General features: G+C 38.7%; 1 protein-coding gene across 2 annotated transcripts in view; it reads right to left on the bottom strand.

The window, feature by feature from the left end:
- Positions 1 to 25,011, bottom strand: part of ARHGEF38 (Rho guanine nucleotide exchange factor 38) — a 130,302-nt gene that overhangs the window by 46,916 nt on the left and 58,375 nt on the right. For both annotated transcript variants that reach the window (XM_042984087.1, XM_007080941.3), the window contains exons 3-4: positions 19,152 to 19,275; positions 35 to 182 (exon numbers count right to left, since the gene is read on the bottom strand). In XM_042984087.1, the coding sequence (XP_042840021.1) occupies positions 35 to 182; positions 19,152 to 19,275 (272 nt within the window). The remainder of the gene's footprint in view (positions 1 to 34; positions 183 to 19,151; positions 19,276 to 25,011) is intronic.

Here is a 25,011-nt window from a genome sequence, read left to right on the forward strand (position 1 = left end):
TAGGCATGGAAATCATCATTTGAAAAGGCCTTACTTTAAGGACTGGATACAGTGGCTCAAATGTTGCTTCAGCTCTTCTTCCTTTTCATAGGATTCCAGTACACTGTGCGCCTCATCATGGTGGTAGCAGTAGATTTTATAAATATCTTCCAGGGGCCCTTTAATCTGCAAGAATACTTCTCCTGAAAAATGTAAAACAAAGGCAAAATGACATCAAGTCAACCAGACTGACATTCCACATATTTACTATTTGACAACGGTGGCTAGTCTTAAGAAGTTGGATAGGTCCCACTTCATCCCCAGGTTACTCAGGAGGGGTGGAAGACGTTCCTTTCCTTTTTCCTTTCCTTTCCTTTCCTTTCCTTTCCTTTCCTTTCCTTTCCTTTCCTTTCCCTTTCCCTTTCCCTTTCCCTTCCCCTTCCCCTTCCTTTCCTTCCCTTTCCTTTCCTTTCCTTTCCTTTCCTTTCCTTTCCCTTTCCCTTTCCCTATCCCTTTCCCTTCCTCTTCCCCTTCCCCTTCCTCTCCTTCCCCTTCCTTTCCTTCCCTTTCCTTTCCTTTCCTTTCCTTTCCTTTCCTTCCCCTTCCCCTTCCCCTTCCCCTTCCCCCTTCCCTTCCCTTCCCTTTCCTTTCCTTTCCTTTCCTTTCCTTTCCTTTCCTTTCCCCCTTATTCTTCCCTCCCTCCTTTTTTCTTCCCTTCCTTCCTCTCGTTTATAAAATGCAGAATAAAGAGCTTAATGGAGATAGGCAGCAAAAGAAGGTTGGTTTTCTCAAAGGTGACTTTATGCATTTGACTGACGTGGAGGATCCCAGTTAAGGAAAACACTTTAGAATCAGTCTGTATGGGTTTGAATCAGGCTGTGTTACAGACTTGGACAGGTAACAACTTGGACAAGTTACTTTGGCTCTCTGAATCTGATTCCTCCCAGAATCAGATTATTATTTTTATTATTATAGGCACAATAATAGATCCAATTTTATACGCTCATTATAAAAATTAAAGAGGTAGTGTGTAGAGTACAGTTCATACATAGTAAATGCTCAAAATGGAGCAATTATTGCTAATTTTTTAGAGGTAAGGAAAGTGAAATTTCAGGTTCAATGTAAATTATTTTCTTTTACTATTTATTCAGCTAACATTTCCATTGGTATCTGAAAGACAAGCAGTAGAGTTTAGGGATATAAAATATTTCCTTATGTGTAATAGTAGAAGAATTGGCCATTATTCCTGTTAAAACTCAGTTGGATACTACTATAAACCAGAGTTTTATCACTGTATCTTCATATAACAACTTGGGCTAATTGTGTCCAAGCATTTAAAGCATCCTTTTTGATATTATGATAAAATTGGGTCTGTAACTGATGGCTCAAGCAGATATTGAATAGTTGGATTTAATGACCCACTCTATCACTTGAAAATATATATTAAGTATCCACTGCATAATCCAGCACTGTGTTAAGATGATTTGGGAGACAGAAGAAATATGTGATAGCATCTGCACTCAAAGATACTGCAAATGTGGGCTTGACAATGATTTGGGATTGAACTGATTGAGAGTTACATGGACCTACCAATCTGCAGCTATTACAGTAACAACAGTAAGTCATTCTTCCTATGGAAATAGAATGCCCTTTGTATTTTCAGCATGCTTTGTGCATATTAACCGCTTAATTCCCTATATGTGTAAGGAAATAAGAGGTTATTTATCCCTATTAAACAAGGATGGACAAATCTGAGTTTGAAACACATGTATGATTTTCCAAAGTCTGGTGGAGGCAAAGTCAGGATTAGAGGCTATCTTCGCCTCAGTTTTTCCTCAGATGTCAGCCCCCAACACATTAGAGCTTTGCTGGACACTACACAAAGTGGTGTGGTTGGAAAGAACATTGAACTCAGAATCAAAAATCATTGTTGTTTAGGGTTTGGGTGGTAACTGAGTATCTCAGTTCTCATCACTCCTGAGGATGAATTTGAGAATTAAATGGAACATAGATGTAAAAAAAAAACAAACATCTGGAACTAACTAGTTGCTCAATAAATATCACTTGTCTCTTAATGCTATTCTACTATCTCTAGAATTAAAACACTAGTACTTTTAAAGTATCACATTCTGTTCTAATTTATATCCAGCCAGTAAAATATTTTCCTTCCCTTTCCATTAGATCGGATTTCAGACTGTGTGTGTGTGTGCGTGTGCACATATGCGTGTGCAGGTGTGTGGGTGTGTGTCTTGTTTGTTTTTTAGTAGCGCTTTTTCTGGACTTGTATGGAAACTCAGTGTCTGTGAGCATCTTTGGAACTGAAAGGATGAGGGATTTTTATTTTGTTCCTGGGATTTTACTGAATTCATCCTTCCACCAGTGTAATTTTGGCAGATTTGGTCTTTAAGACAGCAACACAAACAGTAAGAAATAGAGTAGTTCCAAGAAGAGAAAATAAAATAGTATAGTAACTAAATTTAGGCTTGGGAACGAGAGTAACAGTGCAGGGTAGAGCAAGGACTTTGGCTGCCGAAAGGAATCATGACCCAGAAGTGGGAGCGAGTGACAGGCCCGGGTGAAACTCAGCAGCAAGTCCAGAAAGGATCTGGATACAGACAGCCCAACCCAAGATAGGATTACAAATATGTGTTCACTACGAAGCAGTTTAGAGTAAAGACAAAGAAAGGAAGAGGTAAGGACAACCTCATAAATCTGCAATAGGATCAAGTCAGAAAGTCAAAAAACAAGGGACAAAGACATTTATTTTACACACAATGAAACCATTAATTGTAAAGTCTCGTGAACATGCACGCCCACACTCACATATATTTTTAACAGAAGTGGTGTAGTTTGAAAGAATTTATAGCTTTCTCCTTACTAGCAGAGTCAAATTTTTTACTCTTTTCCAAGTAAAATTCTGTTGGGGATCTAAGAACAATTATTAAAGTTAAAAGATATTTAAGCACTCTAATTGAAAGTCATTTATTCACCCAAAGGCCAAGTACAACACTGGCGGGCAGAATATTTGATTCCCCTTCCAGCCCTACCAATGTATTCTGCTTCATAATAATGCAGATAAAGCGATGTGTCTTGCAGCAAAAAAGTGATTCTGTTTCCACGGTAACATAACTCTGGGCTGCGTTTCTTTAGTGGTGAAGGACAGCTGCTCTGTCTAATGGATGTGGGTTTGAAGGGATGATTAGGAGTGGAGGGAGGACTGAGCCAGGACCAGTGAAGGTAATTTCACTTCAGGCTGCCTGTCACAAAAGCACCAGAATGCTATAAAATAAATATAACTTTCGTGTGCTTTTTAAAAAGATTCTAAAACCCAAGAATTTCTGCATTGGCTTTCCCCAAAAGCAATCTCCATGCAGAGGAGAAAAAGTTATCTCCTCTACAAACAACTCCCCAAAATATCGACCATATTTTATGTCCTGGTATCATTTTTCCAGTGTTGCAAATTGTTGCCTTCACTAATGTAAATATATTCATGCTTCTCTTCTTGGTCCACCTCTTCTTTAATCCAGACCCTCATGTCCATCCCCAAGATATACCATACCATACAATTTGGCCTCTCTATTATTCTGACCCCACTCCAAGATGAATTTCCCCTGCAGGGCAGTAAACCAAGGTAAAGACAGTGACACTCAAGAGATCTCCTTGTCCAAGGCTTTGGCTTAGGAAAAGAGCATAAAAGGGAATGAAGTAGTTACTCCATCCTGGTTTTACAATTTAATGAGTGACTATTTCACACCACGCACTTTGGTAGGTACTGCAGGTACAGAGAACCAAGGCTTCCCTCAAGAAACTTATAAAGGCCAGTGAAAGTAAACTCCCATTTGCCAGACTTTGTATAAAACACAGGGGGACACCTATTCTGCTCTTGAGCAATTTCCATAACGGCCTGCCCCTGAAGTAGGAGCTCTGAATGAGTACAAAGCATAGAAACACGCTGAGGGAGTAAGGTCTGTTCACAAGCTGCAAGTGGTTCTCACATGGCTGGACAGGGCCATAGAACTTAGGCAAAGTTCCAGAAGAGGCTGTATTTTTAGGCAGGGGCTAAATCATGAAAGACTGTGTGTGTCATGAAGCAGCTGGAACTTTAGTCTGCAGGTGATGGAGAAGCACAGATGATTGATATTAAGTGGCAGACTAACATCATTAGATTATATTCTAGAAAGATTACTCTGGCAATTAGTCATATGAAAGATGGAATTTGAGGGAGGAGTTAGTGAGACTGGAAAAGAGAATCCAATTAAAAGGCTTCCATAGAAATACAACAAATAAATAATGAGGGCTAACACAGGAAGTTAGAGCCCTAAGAAAGAGTGCTCTAAAATCAACTGTGTGCTTTCAAATCCTGGTTTTACCATTTACCCCTGTGACATTTGGGAGAGTTACTTGACTTCTCTGTTCTTTAATTTCCTGATCTATAATATGGACAAATAATAGTAATAGCAGGGTTGTTTGAAGATTAAATGAATTTAAAACATGTAATATATCAGTAGTTGGCATGTGCAAATGTCCAATAGATGTTAGCTATAACCACTAAAGCAAAACAGGGAGGATGGAGAAGAGGGCAAGAGACATTGACATATGTGAGAGATGAAGAGGTTAATTCCAAGCATATCTCAGGATTCTAGTTTCAGTAAGCATGTGGATGGACAATGATAATAAGGTATGGAGTTTATGTGGAAAGATGGAAAGATGTTGAGTTTAATTTTAGATATACTGAGTTTGAGTCATCCAAAATATATTTAAGTAGAGAAGTCCCTTATGGAATTTGATATATGAATCTGAGATTGAAGAAAAAAAGTTCTGCCTATGACCCAGCAATTGCACTACTAGGTATTTATCCAAGGGATACAGGTATGCTGTTTCGAAGGGGCACATGCACCCCAATGTTTATAGCAGCACTATTAACCATAGCCAAAGTATGGAAGGAGCCCAAATGTCCATCGATGGATGAATGGATAAAGAAGATGTGGGGTGTATATATATATATATATATATGTATACACACACACACACACACACACACACACACACACAATGGAACATTACTCGGCAATCAAAAAGAATGAAATCTTGCCATTTGCTACTACGTGGTTGGAACTAGACGGTATTATGCTAAGCGAAATTAGTCAGAGAAAGACAAATATCAGATGACTTCACTCATATGAGGACTTTAAGATACAAAACAGATGAAAATAAGGGAAGGGAAACAAAAATAATATAAAAACAGGGAGGGGGACAAAACAGAAGAGACTCATAAATATGGAGAACAGAGGGTTACTGGAGGGGTTGTGGGAGGGGGGATGGGCTAAATGGGTAAGGGGCATTAAGGAATCTACTTCTGAAATCATTGTTGCACTATATGCTAACTAACTTGGATGTGAATTAAAAAAAAAAATTAAGAAAATGGTAAAAAAAAAAAAAAGTGTTCTGAAAAAGAGGTGTAAGAATGTAAAGCTCGGGAAACAGAAGCCATAACTTTGCTATGACCATGCAAGAAAGTCTACAGAGTGAGAGGAGGGCTTCAGGACCAAATGCTGGGGCACACTAACATTGAGGGAGCCCAGAGGGAAAAGAGTCTGCAGAAGAGCTTGAGGAGTCTGGAGAAGAAAGGAAAATTCTGATTGGTGTCAACCAGGCCAAGGATAAAATAGTGAGAAATACGGCAGAGAGATTGCATAAGTTTGTGGATGACAGAGCTGCCATTGTCTCCCAGTATGAGTACTTGCCCTGAAGCAATAACATTTTTGGCTACAGCAGAATAAAAACTACATTTCCTAGCCTCCCTTGCAATAGGGGTGGCCATATAACGAAATCTGCAAAAAGTTGTCCTGTGACAATATCCAGGAACTTCAAAAGGCAAATAGCTCATCATTAACCCCTTCTTCACCATATTTTCCTTTGTTCTGCTACCTGGAACTTGAACATTACCTTGTACATGAAGATATGGGTAAGGAAGAAGCTTGTATCCCAGAGGACTTTGCAGAGCAGAGCTGCTGTATAGATCTAAAATACGTGCCTTGAGACTATTACACCAAAGAGAAATGGACATCTCTTAATTAAGCTGGTAATGTTTTGTTTTGTTTGCTGTTTCTACCAGCTGACCTTAATTCTAATCAACACACTGTTTCTTCTTCTTCCATAAGAAAATATTTTGGGAGGAATCATGACAGTTGAAGGGACCCTCTTTACTGCCCATAAAATCTAACTCAAAAATTCTATGAAAATATTACCTAAATTGTTACTTATGAAGAGTTTAATGGACTGGATGTTTATTTCCCCCTAAAATCCATATGTTGAAGCTTTAACCCTCAGTGTGATGGTTTTGGAGGTGGGACTTTTGGGAGATACCCGGGTTAAGGTTAGATAGTGGGTGTGGAGCTCACATGATGGGATTAGTGCCTTGTGAAAAGAGGAAGAGACATCAGAGCTTTCTCTATCCACCATGTGAGGATATAGTGAGGAGATAGCTGTTTGCAAAGTAGGAAGGGGGCTCTCACCAGGAATCAGACACCTTGACCTGGACTTCTCACCCTCCAGAACAGTGAGAAATAAATATCTATTTTTAAACCAACAAGTCTAAGGTTATTTGTTACGGCGGCCTGAGATGATCAAGACACAGGGATTAAAGTATAAAGTTACTGGGGTGCCTGAGTGGCTCAGTTAGTTGAGCATCTGACTCTTGATTTCAGCTTGGTCATGATCTCACAGTTTGTGAGATCGAGCCCTACGTCTACTCCCATGTCTAGTTCTGCGTCGGGATCTGTGCTGACAGAGCGGAGCTTGCTTCGAATTCTCTCTCCCTCTCTCTGCTCTCTCCATCTGCCCACACCTCTCCTTTATCTAAATAAATAAATAAATAAATAAATAAATAAATAAATAAAAAACCTTTAAAAAAAGTACAGGGGTGGCTCAGTTGGTTGAGCGTTGGACTCTTGATCTTGGCTCAAGACATGATCTTATGGTTCGTGAGTTTGGTTGGTAAGTTTGAGCTCATTCCTCAATCTCCACTATCAGTGTATTCTCTCTTCCTCTCTCTTTGTTCCTCCCCTGCTCACACTTGCATATGTGCTCTCTCTCTCTTTCTAAAAATAAATAAATATACTTTTTAAAAGTACAAAGTTACTCCTATTAGCAAGAAAAAATATGTAATAAGTTAAACTCTAAAAACCAACTACATACAGTGATGTTAAAAGAGAATTTTAGTTAAAATCTTAAGCATAAATTATGGTCTAAGATATATCCCAAAAGAAATTTCTGCAGTTCTAAGTAAAACTGGTTTGTCAAGGCAGAGTATACACAACACAGAGAAGGGAGTGAGAAGGCTTTGAGGACAAAGGGTAGATATGACCTACTCCCTAGAAAGAATGCCTAAGAACTGGGTGAGATAATATGAGCCTCTGGCTGTCACTCCCCTGAGGGACACACAGCTAAGTAAACCTGCCACCCCCAAATGAAAGAGCTTTGCTTGCAGCTTTTACCCAGGAGATGCAATGAGAGCTCCCCAGTTTGCTTAGCCTCCTTGGAGGAGAGCCCAGCTGTTGGGACTGAACAAGGCAGTAGATTAGCCAGCCAAAATGCCAGATCATGTATATGTTTCCTTCCTTTCCTTCCTAGTCCCCTTCTGTTCTCCAGGAGAGGGTAAAGTGAGGAGGGGAGATGAGAAGAAAGAAATTGGAAGAGTATATGCTGCTTACAGAAACCATCACCTTTGGCCTTGAGTCTTACTTAGTTCCTACCTAGCCTGGAAATAAAACTGACAACTAAGCATACCCTAGTGACCCTGGTTAGGGTTATGAAGTTTAAACCAAATACAGGTGCCAGGTGGTGCATGCAACCATGGGATTAAAGCAATCAAATCCCTTGAGTATCAATTTTAACAAGACATTTGTGAAAAAATCATTTTCATAGAAAAGAAGGCAATGGAAAATTTTTGTGAATTCTTTTTTTGTTGTTTTTTTTTCATGAATTCTTAAGATAAAATGAAACTTCAAAGTTGTTTCATGTCTGTGGCAGTGGCTTTGGGTAATAATTCGACATTCCTTGGTGCTCATATTTCTCTTCTGGTATCAGGAATATTTTGGTAAAAAATTTTCAGAAGCTCTGGAGTAAGATAAGTTCAGAAAAATGAATTTGGCAATTAGATTTGACAATTCTGAGCTCTCTGGTGACATGGTAACAGCAATTTCAGAGGCATCATGCGAGGCAGGATGGAGAGGTGAGGAAGTGGGACCAGTAAGGCTAGCTAAATTGTGAAGAGAAAAAAGAGAAAGGAGGGGAGCCACAATGGGGTTGTGGGGTCCTGTTCCATGGCCATTGCCGTGTCTAGTGCTGGGAGGACAGTGATCATTGTGAAGGGGTCTATCAAAGGAGAAGCAATTCTACAGCTGAGGCAGCATCCACCCAACATACCTGGCAGTTGGAAGTACCTAGATGCAGGGCAAGACAAACAGGAGCATTAGTGGGCATGGAGATGGACTGTGTATAATATGTAATAGGACTTGTATAAGGAAGAATTAGGATCTCCTTCTGGCTGTGTCCAGAGTTAGTGATGGCATTTGGGGCAAATCAGGCTCTTGCAGTGAGGTGGTTGGATGCTTCTTAAGTATTTCTCCAATGCTAACATTCAAGAATATTGCTGTTTATTTTGATGATAACTCATGGTCTCTTCCCGAACCTTTTTGACTTCCTGGATACTTTAACTCTAGGTGGGCATTTTTATAAAAAGTGGCACATTAAGAAAACACTAGCTCTCTGAGACTTGAAAGTTAAAACATTTCTACTGGCTGGATGAGGAAGAGATACATCAACTTTTCCCCCCTCAAGGTGGATAGCGCCAATGACTCTGTTCTTCGGCTAATCCACGACTCTCCATTTCTCTCACCTTAGTAAATATCTCTCTCAAGAGTGCTAGCCTCTGCTACAGCTAGCTACACTATACTACCCACCAGCCTCTGAAGATGCCACAGGGCAAACCACAGGCAGACTTGGTAACAAAAGCAACAACGATCACTGTGTTCCTTCTGTGGGCCAGCCACGGTACCGAACACTTCTCATTCTCTCCATCATTTATTTCATTCACTCAGTGCTACTGAGGACACTGTTCTAGGTGCTGGTGAAGCAACAGTAACAAAACAGGTAAGAATTCCTCCCCTCATGGAGCTTACATTCTAATGGGAGTATTCCTCATGTCTTGTACCCGTACGCCATGAAGGACTTGCTGTTCCCATTTGAAATACGAACAAATGAAGGTGGCATCTATTGCTAATTGCTTATCCATTCTTCCTTGTTCTAAACAAACAACATTTAGACCAGCAACGCACCCAATGAAAAATACTGACCTTTCTCCAATCTCTGGTAGTTAGGGGTGGCCAAGCACGTGTGTGAGTATGTATTTATGTGTGCATGTATACGTGTATGAAATGAAATGTGTGTGTGTGAAATGAAATCATGACATATAGGCTGAAGTCCCTGGGAAGGCTTGGAAACAAGCCTTGGAAGAAGGTGGTTTTGCTTTGATTGCCTGCAGGAAGGAATACTTGGCAGTGGAGGAGCCATCGTGAGTCCAGGAGGCCAAACACCACACAAGGACTATGAAGGAAAACGCTGCAAAGAGCCAGCATGTAGTCACCCCAGTTTTGGACTACTGAATTATGGATTTCTTGTTATGGGAGGAGAACGGCCCCTTTTCAGTTAAGTTCTTTGGTGAGGTCTCTATTCCAGGTAGGCAAGTGCAATCCTAACTGACCCCAGTGTCTTGGCCCCAGCCATAGGTCTAGTGGTGACAGAGTCAGCATGAAAGCACAGACTTGTCTCCCCCCAAATGCCATGTTCTCTCTGGGCTACCGTGTACCTATAAGGCTTGTGCCTCTGCAAACGCCTTCTCATGTTCACCCCCTGCCTATTGGGAAAGTGTTCAGGGGCTCATAGAACTCTGGACTTGGCATGTATTTCTATGTGTATTCTGCACAATATTTGTTTTTCCCACGCTCCATTCAGATCTGACTGCACAGCTAAGCCACGGACCTTCATGAGCCGGCTCCCCAGTGCAGGTTCCTAGAACTCAACATTCTCTTCGGAGAACAGAACTGTAGAGCTTGTTACTAAGCCACTCTGGCTTTATTTTTCTTCCAAGAAATAAGTCCTTGTAGCTCTAGGAAGCCAGCTTGACCACACTCAAGAGATTGGAAGCCCAACCCCACATCGTACCCTGCTGACGGCTTCCTGCTGATTTTTCCTTTCATGTATGGATTTGCTTATTCTTGACCTCCTCCCCACCCCCAAAAAACCTTTTTTCCGGCAGGCACACTGTCTGATAGCTTTTCTGTTACTGCTGACATTTGGAATAAAATGCCCTCATCTGTCAGCTGCTGCATCTGGGGCTTGCCCCTACTGGCCTCACTTTCAGTATGTGGGTCTGGGATGTTCCCGGGCTGTCCCAGCTGGCCAGAATTAACTAAGTTGAGCCTACCTGTGTCCTGAGTACCACACACACACACACACACACACACTGTAGAAGAATTATTCAGGTGAGCCACTTTGTGGCATTTCCCATATGGCAACATGACATGAATTATCAGTGACTAATGTTCTTCTCACAAAATCACTGCTAAAGGCACAGATTCCTGCTTCAGGGACGTACAAGAGACACTGCTTTAGGAGAACAAAGTACTGCCGTAGAACAACAGTGCATCACCCACTACACCTTCAAAGAACAGAAAGCTCTAAATTGTCTTTCTCTCAAAGGAGAAACTCACCCTCAGGAAAAGGCATATGAGAAAGTGCAATTCCTTTACCACAAGCTTCTTTCAGCTCTGGTTCTCGCTATAGTGTGCCCGACGTAAGCACAGAAGATAGACTCAAACATATTCAAAACTCAGTCTTTCTTTTAATTCTTTGAAACATTACAGCATTGTTGCAAATGTATATAAGAGGAAGCAAACCCTGTTTTGGTTATCTATCTATGTAACAAACCACCTCAACACTTAGAACCTTAAAACAGCGACTATTTTGACTTTCTCTTACAATTCTGTGGGTTGGCTGGAATCAGGCATGTGGTTCTTCTGCCCGCCCCCCCTCCTGATACCTGCTGGGGCTGCAGTCATCCCAGGGCTTAACTGACTGGTTGGTCCAAGATGGTTCATTCACAACTCTGGTGCCTTGGCAGGGACAGATAGAAGGCTGGCACCAGCCGGGATTCTGGGACAGCTGAGCCACTTTCTCACCCTATATAGTCTCAGGTCTAATCTCTTTCCATATGACCTCTCCATGTGGTATTTCCAGCAGGGTAACTGGACTTCTTAAATGGTAGGTTCCTCACAAAAGAAGAAACTTCCAGGCTTTCTTAAGGCTTAGGCTCAGTAACTGACACAGTGTCACTTCCATTTCATTGTATGAGTTAGTGAGTCTCAGGGCCAGTCCAGAGTCAATATGGGACTAGACTGCATAGCAGCGTGAGAGGCATGGTCTATTGAGAGCCATCTTGGAAAAGTGACTACTGCATTGATATTCACTCTATCGAATGTGGAAATGATACTTGATATGTTAAATCATGCTTTGTGGAAGAAAACGTGTTGCCTTATTAGCTCTGTGAATCATCAAGATGCATAGATATTGGGAGCATCTAGAAGCTACACATATCCAGTGAATCTAAGTGTTTCAAAAACATGATCAGGACCTCTAGGGGGGAAAATCACATTTTATTCAATGGTTACATACACAAGAAATAAAGCTCGGTAAATAGATGGGTAAACTTAATATTCTCAGTATAGCAAGTTAGTAATATCATGTATTGGATATTTATTAAGAATAGGCACTGGGCCATCATTATTTATACATGATTTTACTTAATCTTCACAAATACTCTATGGGGCGAGTATTATTACCTCAAATTTCCACATGAGAAACTAAAGTTCCACGAGATTTTGTAACTTGCCTAAGATTGAACATGCAGTAATTGGATGAGTCAAGATGTATACCTAAGTTGACCTGATATTGAAACCCTTGCGTTTTTAAACTCTATCATTTTACTTGTTTTGTCTTTGCTCACTGTTTTCTTAAATTGTTACAGAATAATCATCCTTTTAAGTGGAAACAAGAGCCACATCTCATATTCCCATCTCTAAAGATTTAGAACCCATTTCCTACTTAGCCTGCTGAAGTCAAGATTTTAAAATCCAGTTTTTATCTTGGCATGATAGTCCAGACCATTTCCCAGAGCTCTCATATCTACAAACATATGCCTCTGTGCTTAAACTTGAACTTCTTCCAAACCCCAAGGTTATTAGTGAGTAAAATCCTCCTTCTGGTTTTATCTAGGTATCTGGAAAGTTTCCCTTTGGCACTAGAGCCATGAATCACAACTTCTCATTCGTGCCATCTAAGGACAGAGAAATGGAATACGTGCTTGCATTTTGTGGTAACATGATTTTGGAAACGTCTCACCAAAAATCAGATTATCCTGGTGAAAGATTTAGTAGTAGAAATTGCTGTTGGCGGCATGGGGTAGAAATTGCCAGTGAACTCTGTATTGATTCGGCTACTATGTATGGGTCATGGAGGGCCTCCTTGCCACTATGCTCCAGACACATTAGGTTGTTGTTGTCCTTTATGAGAATTTCCTATACTCTCTTGCCTTGGGGCCTCTATGCCATTTGTCATTTAGAAAGTCATTTCCTTCAATCTCCACCTTTCTAAATCCTTCAAGTCCAAGCTCAACATCCACTTTCCAGATCAAGCTTTTTTTCATCTAAGTTGAATTAATCTCTATGAATGTGTATTAGCTATTGCTGCAGGAAAAAAAAAATCACCCGAAAAGTTAAAGGTTTAAAACAACACTATTTGCTCACAATTCTCTGCATTGACAATTTGAGTGAGGCTCAGCTGGGGTGCCTTGTCTCCAGGTGTCATTGATGGGGTTACTCACCTGTTTGCAATCTGTAACCAGGGACCAGCTGGCTGAGGAGGCCGCACTCACATGTACAAGGCCTTGACTGTGTTGATTGAAATGTTGGGTAGTTTGAGCCTGCTCTATCCCTGAGCGGAGAGTGGATGTCACAAGGCTGTTGTAGAACATCATTTTGCCACATTTTATTGGTCAAAGCAAACCATAATGCTAACCCACATGTAAAGGGTACGGAAACTAAAATATGAATCCTACTCTTTCTTTTTCAAATATGGCCTTACTGTTTTATTTTTTAATTTATTTTTCTATAATCTTCCTCGAAGTTGCAATTTATGATTGGTAAATGAAATTGTGTTAGGCGAACATGATAACCACTACACTATGGAAACGGTAAATGAAATTGTGAACACGTTCAGTTGAGCTTTCTCTCTAAACCATAGTATTTTTAGTTTCTACTTAACTAATTTTATACTTAACAGAAAATTGCAAAATAGTACAGGTAGTTTCCAGGTGTCCCTCACTCAGCTTCCCCAGGGTTAACGTCTTGGATAACCACAGTACAATTGTCAGAAAAGGAAATGAACTCCGAGTGCTTTGGTACTGTTAACTAAACACCATATTTGAACGTCAACACTACATTCTTTTACTGTTCTAGAATCTATCCAGGCTTTCACTTGCATTTATTTGTTACTCCTCCTTAGTCTGCTGCAGTCTTAAATTACAGCAGTTCCTCCGTCTCACCTTATCTTTAATTAATTTGACATTTTAGAAGAATATCAATCCATTATTTTGTCAAGTGTCCCTTATGTGAGTTTGCTAATGTCTAGTGTTTTCTCGTGATCAAACACAATTGCACATATTTGGGGCAAAAGTGCTACAGGTATGATGTTGTGTCCCCCTCAGTGCATTGTACTAAAGGTTTATGATGTGAATGCATGTTATTTCCTGGCATCGTTGACCTTGATCATTTGGGTTAGGTGGTCTTTGCCTGGTTTCTCACTGTAAAATTACCATCTTTCCCTTTAAGGTTAATAGTCACTTAGGAGAAACTTTGAAACTATGGAAAGTATATTTCTCCTCAAACTTTCAGGCACTAAATCAAACACTGATCAGTGGATTCTGTCTGCAACAATGACGGTACTGTTTGGCTAATGGGGGTTTTCGATTTTCCTCTTTTCTTCTATATCATTGAAATCTACTATAAAAAAGACGTTTCCTTTCTCCTCACTTATTTATATCAGTATGAACTCAATATTTATTTTATTCTATGGGTTAAAATCCAATACTACCATTATATATGTTGCTGCTCAAAAACGTAGGCCATATTTTTTTTTAAGTGGGAAAATACTCTTCTGTAAGTGCAGAGGCACTTAATAAGCTTAAGGAAAATTCTGCTAAATGGAAAATATTAAAATTATGATTACATATCTCTTTATATTGAAATACATAAATATTTGGGCTGAAATATTTCCAAAAGTACTGACTTTTAGCCTCCATTTGGATTCTTTTCTTTATTTTTGCAAAATAAGCTCACCAAAAAGGTGTTTCTATTTATGATTTTTGAATATTTTTCCAAATATCGATCTTGTAAAATCTGGTACAGGATATAACTTTATCCTATTTAATAGGAATTCCATCAACACTTCTTTCCATAAGTCAAGTTTCTAAAGTAGAATTATAGAGTTTTAAAATGAAATCTTTTACATAATAGAAACTCTCATTTTTAAAGCTAATTCCTTGTTTCAGTAGGGATAAATTTCAATGTCTTCCCATTTGCAATTTTGTGCTTAATAATTATAATTTTACAGATTAAAAAGCTGATGTTACTTCCCCCCCTTTCTTTGTCGAATATTTTAACTAAAGACTTCTAACTAATTTTGAACAGAATGTCTATTTCTAAAAGTTGATCAGTGACACTAGAAGCAAATAAAGTGTTAGTCATGCATAAGATTGTTTTTAAAGACATCAACTTTATCCTCCAAATATTACATGTATGTAGCTTACTCTAACTTTGTATATTTAAACTACTTGTGAATTTTGACTACAGTCACCATGTCAATTTACAGAATATCACAGCTTTTGTACATAATCACCATGATCAATCTCAAGTAAATTTCTGCTCCATATTTTTCTTACTTTGGTAAAAACATTATTTTACTGAGTTGCTGTGCTACTCGCAAATATGTATTCATATTATCACTTGCATTCACTAGTTTACTTTTAAAAATAACACTAACATTTACAATAAGTTCAGAAAATTCCCCTTTGACACAGTAAACTTCCAAAAGCTTTTCTTCAGTTCTGTGAATTGGTTAAACATTTTTAAATCATTGTTGGAATTAATTGATTTTTTTTATTTAACTCATCTGCTCACACTGTTATAAAAGTGTCATAATTTAACGGTTTGTAAACTCTTCTGCTATTGGTGTCAACTCATTAATAGCCATTGCTTTACATTCTCACAGGCCTGAGGAAACTCAGAACTAAAACTGAGAGAAATGAACTTAGGAGAACTGTTCTTTGACCTAATGAAGCCCCGCTGCATGAAGTGCTATGGAAACACATCTTCCGCAGCCGCAAGTGCTAAACCACACGCACCTGGGCTCAAAAGTATGGGTAAGATTTCAACAAGTGGGAAGGAGGTCAAGAAGAAGTTTCCAAGTGAAGTAGCGGCATGAACAGAAGCACGGTCAGGAAATGCCAAATGCCAAGGTGTTAAAATAATGGGCACAAGGGTGCCTGGGTGGCTCAGTTGGTTAAATGTCTGACTTCAGCTGAGGTCATGATCTCGCTGTTTGTGAGTTCGAGCCCCACGTCTGTACTGACAGCTCAGAGCCTAGAGCCTGCTTCAGATTCTGTGTCTCCCTCTCTCTCTGCCCCTCCCCTACTCATGGTCTGTCTCTGTCTCTCTCAAAAATAAATAAACATTAAAAAAATTAAAAAAAAATAAAATAATAGGCCCAATCTTCTTAAAACAATAACTAACGTTTGATGTAGGTGTTGCTGTTCCTTCAGCAGATTTCTGTCTTCTGCTTGTCTTACGGTCAGCAATAGCATTTAGGACCCCGTGGTGGATGTCAAGTATCCTGTGTGTTATGGGTTCGTCATCAACTTTCTTGAGAAACAGAAGATCAATACTGAATTTTTATAAAATATGCATAGATTAAACGTTTGCTTCTGAAAGGGTTTATTGCAAAATAAAATAAGCATAACCAGATAATTAAAAAGTTATGGATTCATATCATAAGATAAATTACCAGACTATTGTAGCAACAGTATCTGGATACTCTCTGTGGCAGGACTGCTAAGCCTCTACTTCCCACACATTTTTCACTTACAAATAATCTTTAATTCCCTATATGTTTCACTAAAACCCACTGACTATTATCCTGGTGGCTTCATGGCTCTTACAGGTCATGGCATGGGCCACCCATCATGGGCCACCCATCACAGGCCATGATAGACTAGGTGCTCTACCCAGTGGCAGCAGGATCTGTAGAATCAGATACATCTCCCGCTACCACCAGAAAATGTTACTAGCTGCTCGTGTCCAAATGCCATCTTTTTATCAGCCAACATTGTGCATGTTGCACTTCATAAGGTTGGGAAAGGGGAGATGAGCTGTCTTTCGGAGTTTAGCATGTGTTATGGTGAGAACTATGTCAAGTGCACCTGCCTCTTATATTCTATTAGGAGAGACTGGTTAGAAATTGGAGTACAATGAAGAGGTCTTACCAACTCTCTTGTAGTGCAGCTATTAATAATGATCCTCTTTAAAAAGGAGAAAATCCAGGACAAATGCTCAACTGGACTGGCTGCTAGAAGAGAAGGCTAAAACCAGAATGTTCTAGGTAAATCAGGATACTTCTCTTCTTAAACCTGGAATTGTCTTTGACTCCAGCACATGCAACCAACCCCTAAGTCTTGTTTATGTTTTATCTGACATTTCTCTTGAATTTGACCCCCAGGTTTTATTCTCACTGTATCCACTTTAGCCTAGATAATTGTTACCACACAACTGTGTTATTTATAACAACCTATTTACAGATCTATGACCCATTTTCTCCTTCTATCCATTCTCTTCAACTTACCATAGTTTTCTTTCTCCAGAAACTTGTGTGTCTCATCACACCCTTGCTGAAAAAATCTTTTAATGGCTGCTCAGTCCCTGCAGAGTGAATTCCAAATTTGATTCGAAGTATAGTCCGCCCCTATTCTACACTGACAGATTCATTTCTTACTCCTTCCTTCCATGAATCCTTCACTCCCACTTGGCTTGATCTCTCACCATTTCCTAAAAATGCTTGGCATTTGGCATTTGCTGTCCATGCTTGTGTTCATGCTGTTGCTTCTACTTAGTCTTCGGGACCTGGACCTCACTTGTTGAAATCTGACCTGTAAGTCCAAGTAACATCTTCAAGAATCCTTTTGTGACTCCCCATCTAGAAATACTTTTTATCCCCTGAAGTTCTGCAATAGTGTAGAAAATAGTCTGAGGGTGTATTATACAAACACCTTCAATTCAAAGAGCTTTTCAGTGGCAAACTCTTGAAGGACAGAGATGATCTCTTTCATCTTTTGATACCCAACAATGCCGCACAGTACCTTTGAACATGCTGCTACTTACTAAATATTCACTGAGTGAGTTAGTAAATGAATGGCCAATGAGTCCACACTGAAGTAATAATGAATAGAGTCCTTTCTTTAGAAAATATATTTACAACTTGATGGAAACTGTTCGTCAGTTTGGTCTGCCATAACAAAATACCACAGACTGGGGGGAGGAAGGGCTTAAACAACAGACATTTATTTCTCACAGTTCTGGAGGCTGAGAAGTCCAAGACCAAGGTGCCAGTAGATTCAGTTCCTAGTGGAGACCTCCTTCCTGGGTTGCAGACAGCTTCCTTCTTGTGTCCTCACGTGGTGAAGAGGGAGAGAGAGGACTCTGGTCTCTCTCTCTTTCCTTATAAGGATACTAATCCCGCCATGGGGGGACCCATGATTCATCTAAACCTAAATTACCTCCCAAAGGCCTCACCTCCAAATACCGTTACATTGAGGGTTAAGGCTTCAGCATATGAATTTTGGGGAACACAAACATTCAGTACATAACAGGGACATTCAGTCACAAATAATGATTAAACATAAACCTGTCAGGAGGTTTATTCTCCTGTAGGAGAATCTTTTTGAGTGAGCTGACCTTTTGGTCTGTAAAACACTACAAATAGGTTAATTCACCTTTGCATAGTCTCAGCCTTGCTCATTAAACTTTGAGTCTTCCGTAAATACTAAACAAGATCAATTTCATTTTTTATAATTCTGATTTCCATTAACAAAGACATTATGAATAAAGATACAAGGTGCAAGTGTGTGTTTGCGTCTCTGTATATATCTCAAAGAAAGGATCTACATCAAACTGGTAACAGTGGTTACTTACAGGGAAGATAGTGGCATTGGAGGGGTGTATTATTCTTGTACTCCTGATATGTTTCAATAATTCTGTAGTGAACATACATTGCATGTTATGTGTAAAATAGAAAAATAAAAAAAAAAATTTAAAGAAGTCTTAGCCTCCATGGCACTATGTGTATGATCTCTCAGAAGTGTGACCTGCCTTCAAAAAGTTCACAACACAGTATTCCCTTTGAAACTCCCAAGAAATGAGGGGAATAAAAATTTGGCTCAATGCTTTTTCAATGACAAATCTTACCAGAGTAAGAAAATAATCTATGACTGAAAGTAAAAATCTATTTGGCAAGTAAATAATATAGAGAAAAAAGAGAAAAGCATGGGAAAGTAGAACTCGTGTGTTTTATATATTATAAAATCCCTTTACGCAAAAAATTTTACAATCCCAAAGTCCATGGATTCATAGGCCTAAGATCTGAAAAACACTGTGACTAAAATCATTAAAGCTATTAAAGTATTTAAATATTTAATTCTTTAAGGATCAAGTAAGTGTTAGCCATAAAACAAAATGAGAGAACATCTGGAAGGCAAAGAGGTTGAAAGATTGAAAATTAAAAAGCAAATGGTGTGCTTAGTGCTACTGTGGGACCTCAGCAAATGGATATAAACCCATTTGAAGATAAATACAGAGTTTGTGTAATTACAATGAGCCTGAAGATGGGCTTAGCATTTATACATCTCCCGGGAAGCTTAGTGAGTCAGAAACATAAAACCAAAGCAAAGGGAGGTTATTAAAATATTATTTCCTGTTGTATTGTAGAACTGGAGAAGAGAATAAACATACCGATTACTTGCATGGCCGGTTCCACGTCTGTTGTGGCCTCTTCCAACAATGACAGCAGCTTGGCTGATATCTGATGCACGGATTCAATGTTGCTAAACAAGCTATCCACGTCCAGCCGATCAATCTGAAGAAACACAAACACTGAGCACCAGCTGATGGAGAGAGACGCAATGTATTTAGGACATTTTCTCCTGCTAAACAGTAAGCATTTTCTGTGTTAGCCCATGCTGCTTCCATCAACTGTTGCTGTAAACATTCTTATTTGGGATTTCTAGAGTAAATGTGCAGTTTTTCATGCAAAAAAAAAAAAAAAAAAAAGGATGGTGCATCTGTTACCTTTTTCTTTATTTTGACCAAGTTTTAATGAGTTGGATGTACATGTGCATATTCCTATAAGAACCAGATTATGAAGAAGACGTAAGCCACCTAATCAGTATTTTTATTAACTGCCATCTCTGAGGGTATTGTACCAGTGTGTATGAATTTAGAACACTTTAATGCTTATACAGCAGAAGTCAGACCTCACTCTAGGCAAGTAACTATTTTCAAAGCTGTTCTAAAACCACAGATGTTCTAAAAGCGATGACAAGTAGATGTACTGAATTGCTTCCTGCTTTTTTTCTTAAAAGAAATTGAATGGAAATTTCACCAAACATGTTCTACTAATTAAAGTTTCATCATATTTTGTAACTTCATGCACCCCCTCAAAAACCAGTATAATAATTCCTAGATCTTAGAGCCGGTGCTTATATTTTATTTATTCATTCATCTCTCCTTCATTAAGTATTTCCTGAGGGTCTTCTATGTCTCAAGAATTATAATGAAGCCAAACTCTGTCAGAGGCATTGGGTGATTAGTAGAGGGATGACCAATCATCCTAAGCCATCTAAGTAGAATTTGGTGAGATATGTGCCCTGATATTGCTGGATCTTACTCTAAATCTTTCTCTTGAGTTTAAGTCTGATCTCCTTTCATAATCAGATAGCATCTAATTGGCTCATGAGCAGATTGATACAGGCTTCACTGGGCTACCACTGGGAATAGGAGTAGGAGTAGGAGTACGTGAGGTCATAGGTGGGCAATCAAGTCATCAATCACCAAGTAAGTCATGGAAGAGCTTCAAAGGTAAAAACCAGAGCTGCTGGTTCACAACCAGGTCAGCAAATTAGGGATGAGAGACACAAGGAGTTCACCTAAGGATCAAAAAAGGAGGCCAAGAAACTTAGGGAAATTGAGACAAAGGGTATAGGGTTAGAGGCCGATGTGGAGGAATTCTGTAGATGAAAAGTCAACACTGCAGCTGTTTTCTCACGCTCTCAGCATTGGTTTCTCTAGATGTGCTAGGTCTATGGCGGAGGGAGAGGAGGAGGGAGACAATCTGCTCATCTTTTTATCTCATCCGTTTTCGACTTTGACTCATCTGTTATTCCCCATACCAGACAGAAATATTCTTTTGATACAGATACTCTGTTATTAAACATGGAAGCATTGCTTCACATTCCACCTTGTTTAAAATTTGTTGACTACGTCAGTTATTTCTTATGCAATATCATCTAGCTGGCCGCATTCCTCCGAACCATCATGGGAAATTCCTCACCTTCCTATCATCAGTCTTGTCTTCAAGAAAACTCCCAGCCTTATGTGTTATCAAATTCCATGTGATTCTATGTAGTGGGTTTATTTCAATATTTTAATTATTATTTGATTTTATTTTTAAAATTTTAAATTTAAGTTTTTTATGTATTTAAAAATAATCTGTATTTCCATGATTATATTGCAATCATTATTAGCTCTTAAGGTATCTAAGTATCTCACAAAATGTTCCTTTAAGTACTCTTTTTAATAAGATAGGGCACATACGGCTGTTCTGCCTGAAATCTTTGGATACTTAAGACTTTCAATTTCTATTTTACAAAGTATATTTAATATTATGCAAAATATCTAAAAGGTAGGTAGCAGTTACATGACATTTTTTGTAAATGAGAATTTTAAATGGCTAAAAATGTCACATATTTCTGGGTACCACTGATTTAACACATTTTTATTCTAAGGAATTGCTTTATGCATTGGGTATTAATTAAATAACAATGGGGTAACTTTGCATAGTGCAAAATATGTTTTCTAAAAGTTGTGTATGAATTAAATTTTTGTAGATTGATTCACTTTATTTTTAAAAGGTTTTTTTTTTTTTAATGTGTATTTATTTTTTGAGAGAACGCACGTGTGAGAGAATGAGAGAGCATGAGGAGGAGAGGGGCAGAGAGAGAGAGGGACAGAGGATCCAAAGTGGGTTCTGCCCTGAAAACATGAATAGACACTTCTCTAAAGAAGACATCCGGATGGCCAACAGGCACATGAAAAGATGTTCAACGTCGCTCCTTATCAGGGAAATACAAATCAAAACCACACTCAGATACCACCTCACGCCAGTCAGAGTGGCCAAAATGAAGAAATCAGGAGACTATAGATGCTGGAGAGGATGTGGAGAAACGGGAACCCTCTTGCACTGTTGGTGGGAATGCAAATTGGTGCAGCCGCTCTGGAAAACAGTATGGAGGTTCCTCAGAAAATTAAAAATAGACCTACCCTATGACCCAGCAATAGCACTGCTAGGAATTTATCCAAGGGATACAGGAGTGCTGATGCATAGGGGCACCTGTACCCCAATGTTTATAGCGGCACTCTCAACAATAGCCAAATTATGGAAAGAGCCTAAATGTCCATCAACTGATGAATGGATAAAGAAATTGTGGTTTATATACACAATGGAATACTACGTGGCAATGAGAAAAAATGAAATATGGCCTTTTGTAGCAACATGGATGGAACTGGAGAGTGTGATGCTAAGTGAAATAAGCCATACAGAGAAAGACAGATACCATATGGTTTCACTCTTATGTGGATCCTGAGAAACATAACAGAAACCCATGGGGGAGGGGAAGGAAAAAAAAAAAAAAAAAGAGGTTAGAGTGGGAGAGAGCCAAAGCATTAGAGACTGTTAAAAACTGAGAACAAACTGAGGGTTGATGGGGGGTGGGAGGGAGGGCAGGGTGGGTGATGGGTATTGAGGAGGGCACCTTTTGGGATGAGCACTGGGTGTTGTATGGAAACCAATTTGACAGTAAATTTCATATATTAAAAAATAAAAAAAACAAACAAACAAACAAAGTGGGTTCTGCCCTGACAGCAGCAAGCCTCAGGAGGGCTCAAACTCACAACCTGTGAGAACATGATCTGAGCCGAAGTCAGAGGCTCAACCGACTGAGCCACCCAGGTGTCCCTAGATTGGTTCGCTTTAGATGAACCATTGAACACTTCTTAAAATCATATTTTGAAATGAATCTTTCTAACATAAAATTTCATTCCCAGTTTACTTGCTTTATATGATAAAAGATCAGATGTAATTGATAGAGTGTACCCTATTATTATTTCATTTTGTGAAATAATAATGTGAAAACTTTCTTCTGAAAAGTTTAAAGGTTTTGTATTTATTATTTCATAGATCATTGCAACTTTTCTGTAAGATATGAATTAATTTGAAGATAGAAAAGCTCATGTGGAGTGAAAAGAGGTACCATGTTCAAAATTATGAAGTTCAGGGCGGATTTGGAACTGGAAATTCATCTTTTAATCCTTTTCTTTAGTCCAATACCAGCAAATGCTGACAGAATATCTTGCCATCTCTGGATTTTTTCATGTGTTCCTGAGGTTTTCACAAAGTTGTTACTTCTGCAATTTATTTCTCAAGGTCAGAATTCTGTCTATCTGTCTAATTTAGATTTCAAATTCATTTTTGTAAGGATTTAATTCTATATTCTATCTGTAATCTTAGCCCAATGTAGCAAATACTAAGTAACAAAAATATAGAATTTAATTTTATTTCTTTTTGAAGGACAGAAAGGATTAAAACATCAATTGGCCTGGTTTCAATCATCTGTATCACCATGGGCCCATGGGGATTCTGTGAATCATAAATTAAATTCACATTCAGTCATTGCTTTGCCAAGGAACAAACAAATGTCTGATCCAAATAGGCTTTTAAAACTGGTAGATGACTTTATAATTATTGATATAAATTCAAAGAAGCATTTATATACATTTATTAATCATTTACTAGAAATGGGCAATGCTCTAAAAGCTTAAGTTATATTTTAAATGGATTAAAAATTTATTTTTGGAAAAAAAGCTTTAGTCTTAAGTACACATTATCCTAAGCAAAGTCAATACATAATAACTCAAATGTACAAAACAGAAAAATTAAAGGTTAGTGTTTCTGGTGCCAATTTAACTCTTTGCTTTACAAACATATTCATCACAGGATATATTTCATGTGGCAAGTTCTCATTACACTTAAATAACGTTAACCTTACAGTTCCATGTATGCAAAACTCCCAGGTATAAATATCTAAGTAAAGGAAAACACACCTATAACATTTCATCAATTGGGTGGCTATAATCATTGGTGTAGAGTTACTTTGGACTGCACAAGCACTTTAAATGCACTATGTTTAAAGCATTTCTTGCATTGCCCTGCACTCATATCCTTGTCTGAGCTCTTCGTTTCGCTCACAGATCCTTTGCCCTCATATTACCTTACAACATTCTACTTGTCTGAAATGAAGATGGCAATGATAGTGTTTGTCCAGTAGTTTTGCCCATATCTCTCTCCTTTCTGTTGCTTTCTGGGGGGGAAGCCACAGCTCCCCAACTCTGATCGGGTGGAATTCAGTCATGGTACCCTGACTCCCTCCCACTCCCTACAAGGTGGACATGTGACCTAACTGGCCACAGTGATTGGCCCAGGATGTGCAGGTTCCCAAGTAGAACCAATGAGGATCCTCCCAGATTTTTAATGAATAGAAGGGCCTGGATTGTAAGCGCTAAGTATATAAGTTTCTATCTTTGGCAGTCATCTTTGTGGAGAGTTTGATTGCCATAAATTTGATACAGAGAGGGAAGCTAAGTCTGGATCTACCTTGCCTAAGGCAAGATATCCTTATTACAGAAGCTAATAAATTGCCTTTTTATTTAAGCTAGTTTGAATTTTATTTGTTACTTATAACTAAATGGGGACTAATACACTTTATTTCTAACCAAAAATCTCACTTCCTTTTAAGAAACTTTCCTGTTCCCTTGATTAGAATTAACCTCTTCCTCTCCTTGCCTCCATGACTTTGGCTTTGTATTACTCAATGCTTCTGCTGAAACCCACTATATAGTGAATATCAGGGGTATTTATTAATTTATCTGTCTCTATGTCAAAACTGTGAGCTCCTTCAGGACATTTGTCTTTGTGAGCTGTTTGAATACCCCACTGGATCTAATATACTACTGGGCCCATACCTAGTTACTCAATAAAAGTTTGATAATTTAAATTGAATTTAATCTCTACAATTGAAATGATCTATTTACTCTGTGGGAGCCATCAATAAATGTTCCTTGCAATCACTCTACTGGGCTCTGAATTACAAGTACAGTAGATAAAGATCCAAAATGGCTTGAAAAAGCAAAAGCAAAATTACCTAATTTGGTTGTTAAAAATATCACCTTAACTGGATATTTTATAAGTTTCTACTTAACTTTAGCTACAAAGACAAACCGTTGTGCTCAGTTTGTCTATTAGTAAACCTGGACAATTTGCTGACAGAGGCCAAGTTTCTTAGTTTACACTTGGGAAACGCCTGTTTATTTAGTTTTCTGTTTAATGAGCCCTGGGACACTCGGCCTTAACCCACGGGGAAGAAGAACTAACCATGCTTAGATATCACACAGACCTCAATCACAGACACCTTTATTTTTTTTTATTTTTTTTTATTTTTTTTACACTTTCTAATTTTATTTTTATTTTTTTTAATATATG

This window comes from Panthera tigris, chromosome B1, assembly GCF_018350195.1.
Source record: "Panthera tigris isolate Pti1 chromosome B1, P.tigris_Pti1_mat1.1, whole genome shotgun sequence".
In the NCBI taxonomy this organism is placed as follows: Eukaryota; Metazoa; Chordata; class Mammalia; order Carnivora; family Felidae; genus Panthera; species Panthera tigris.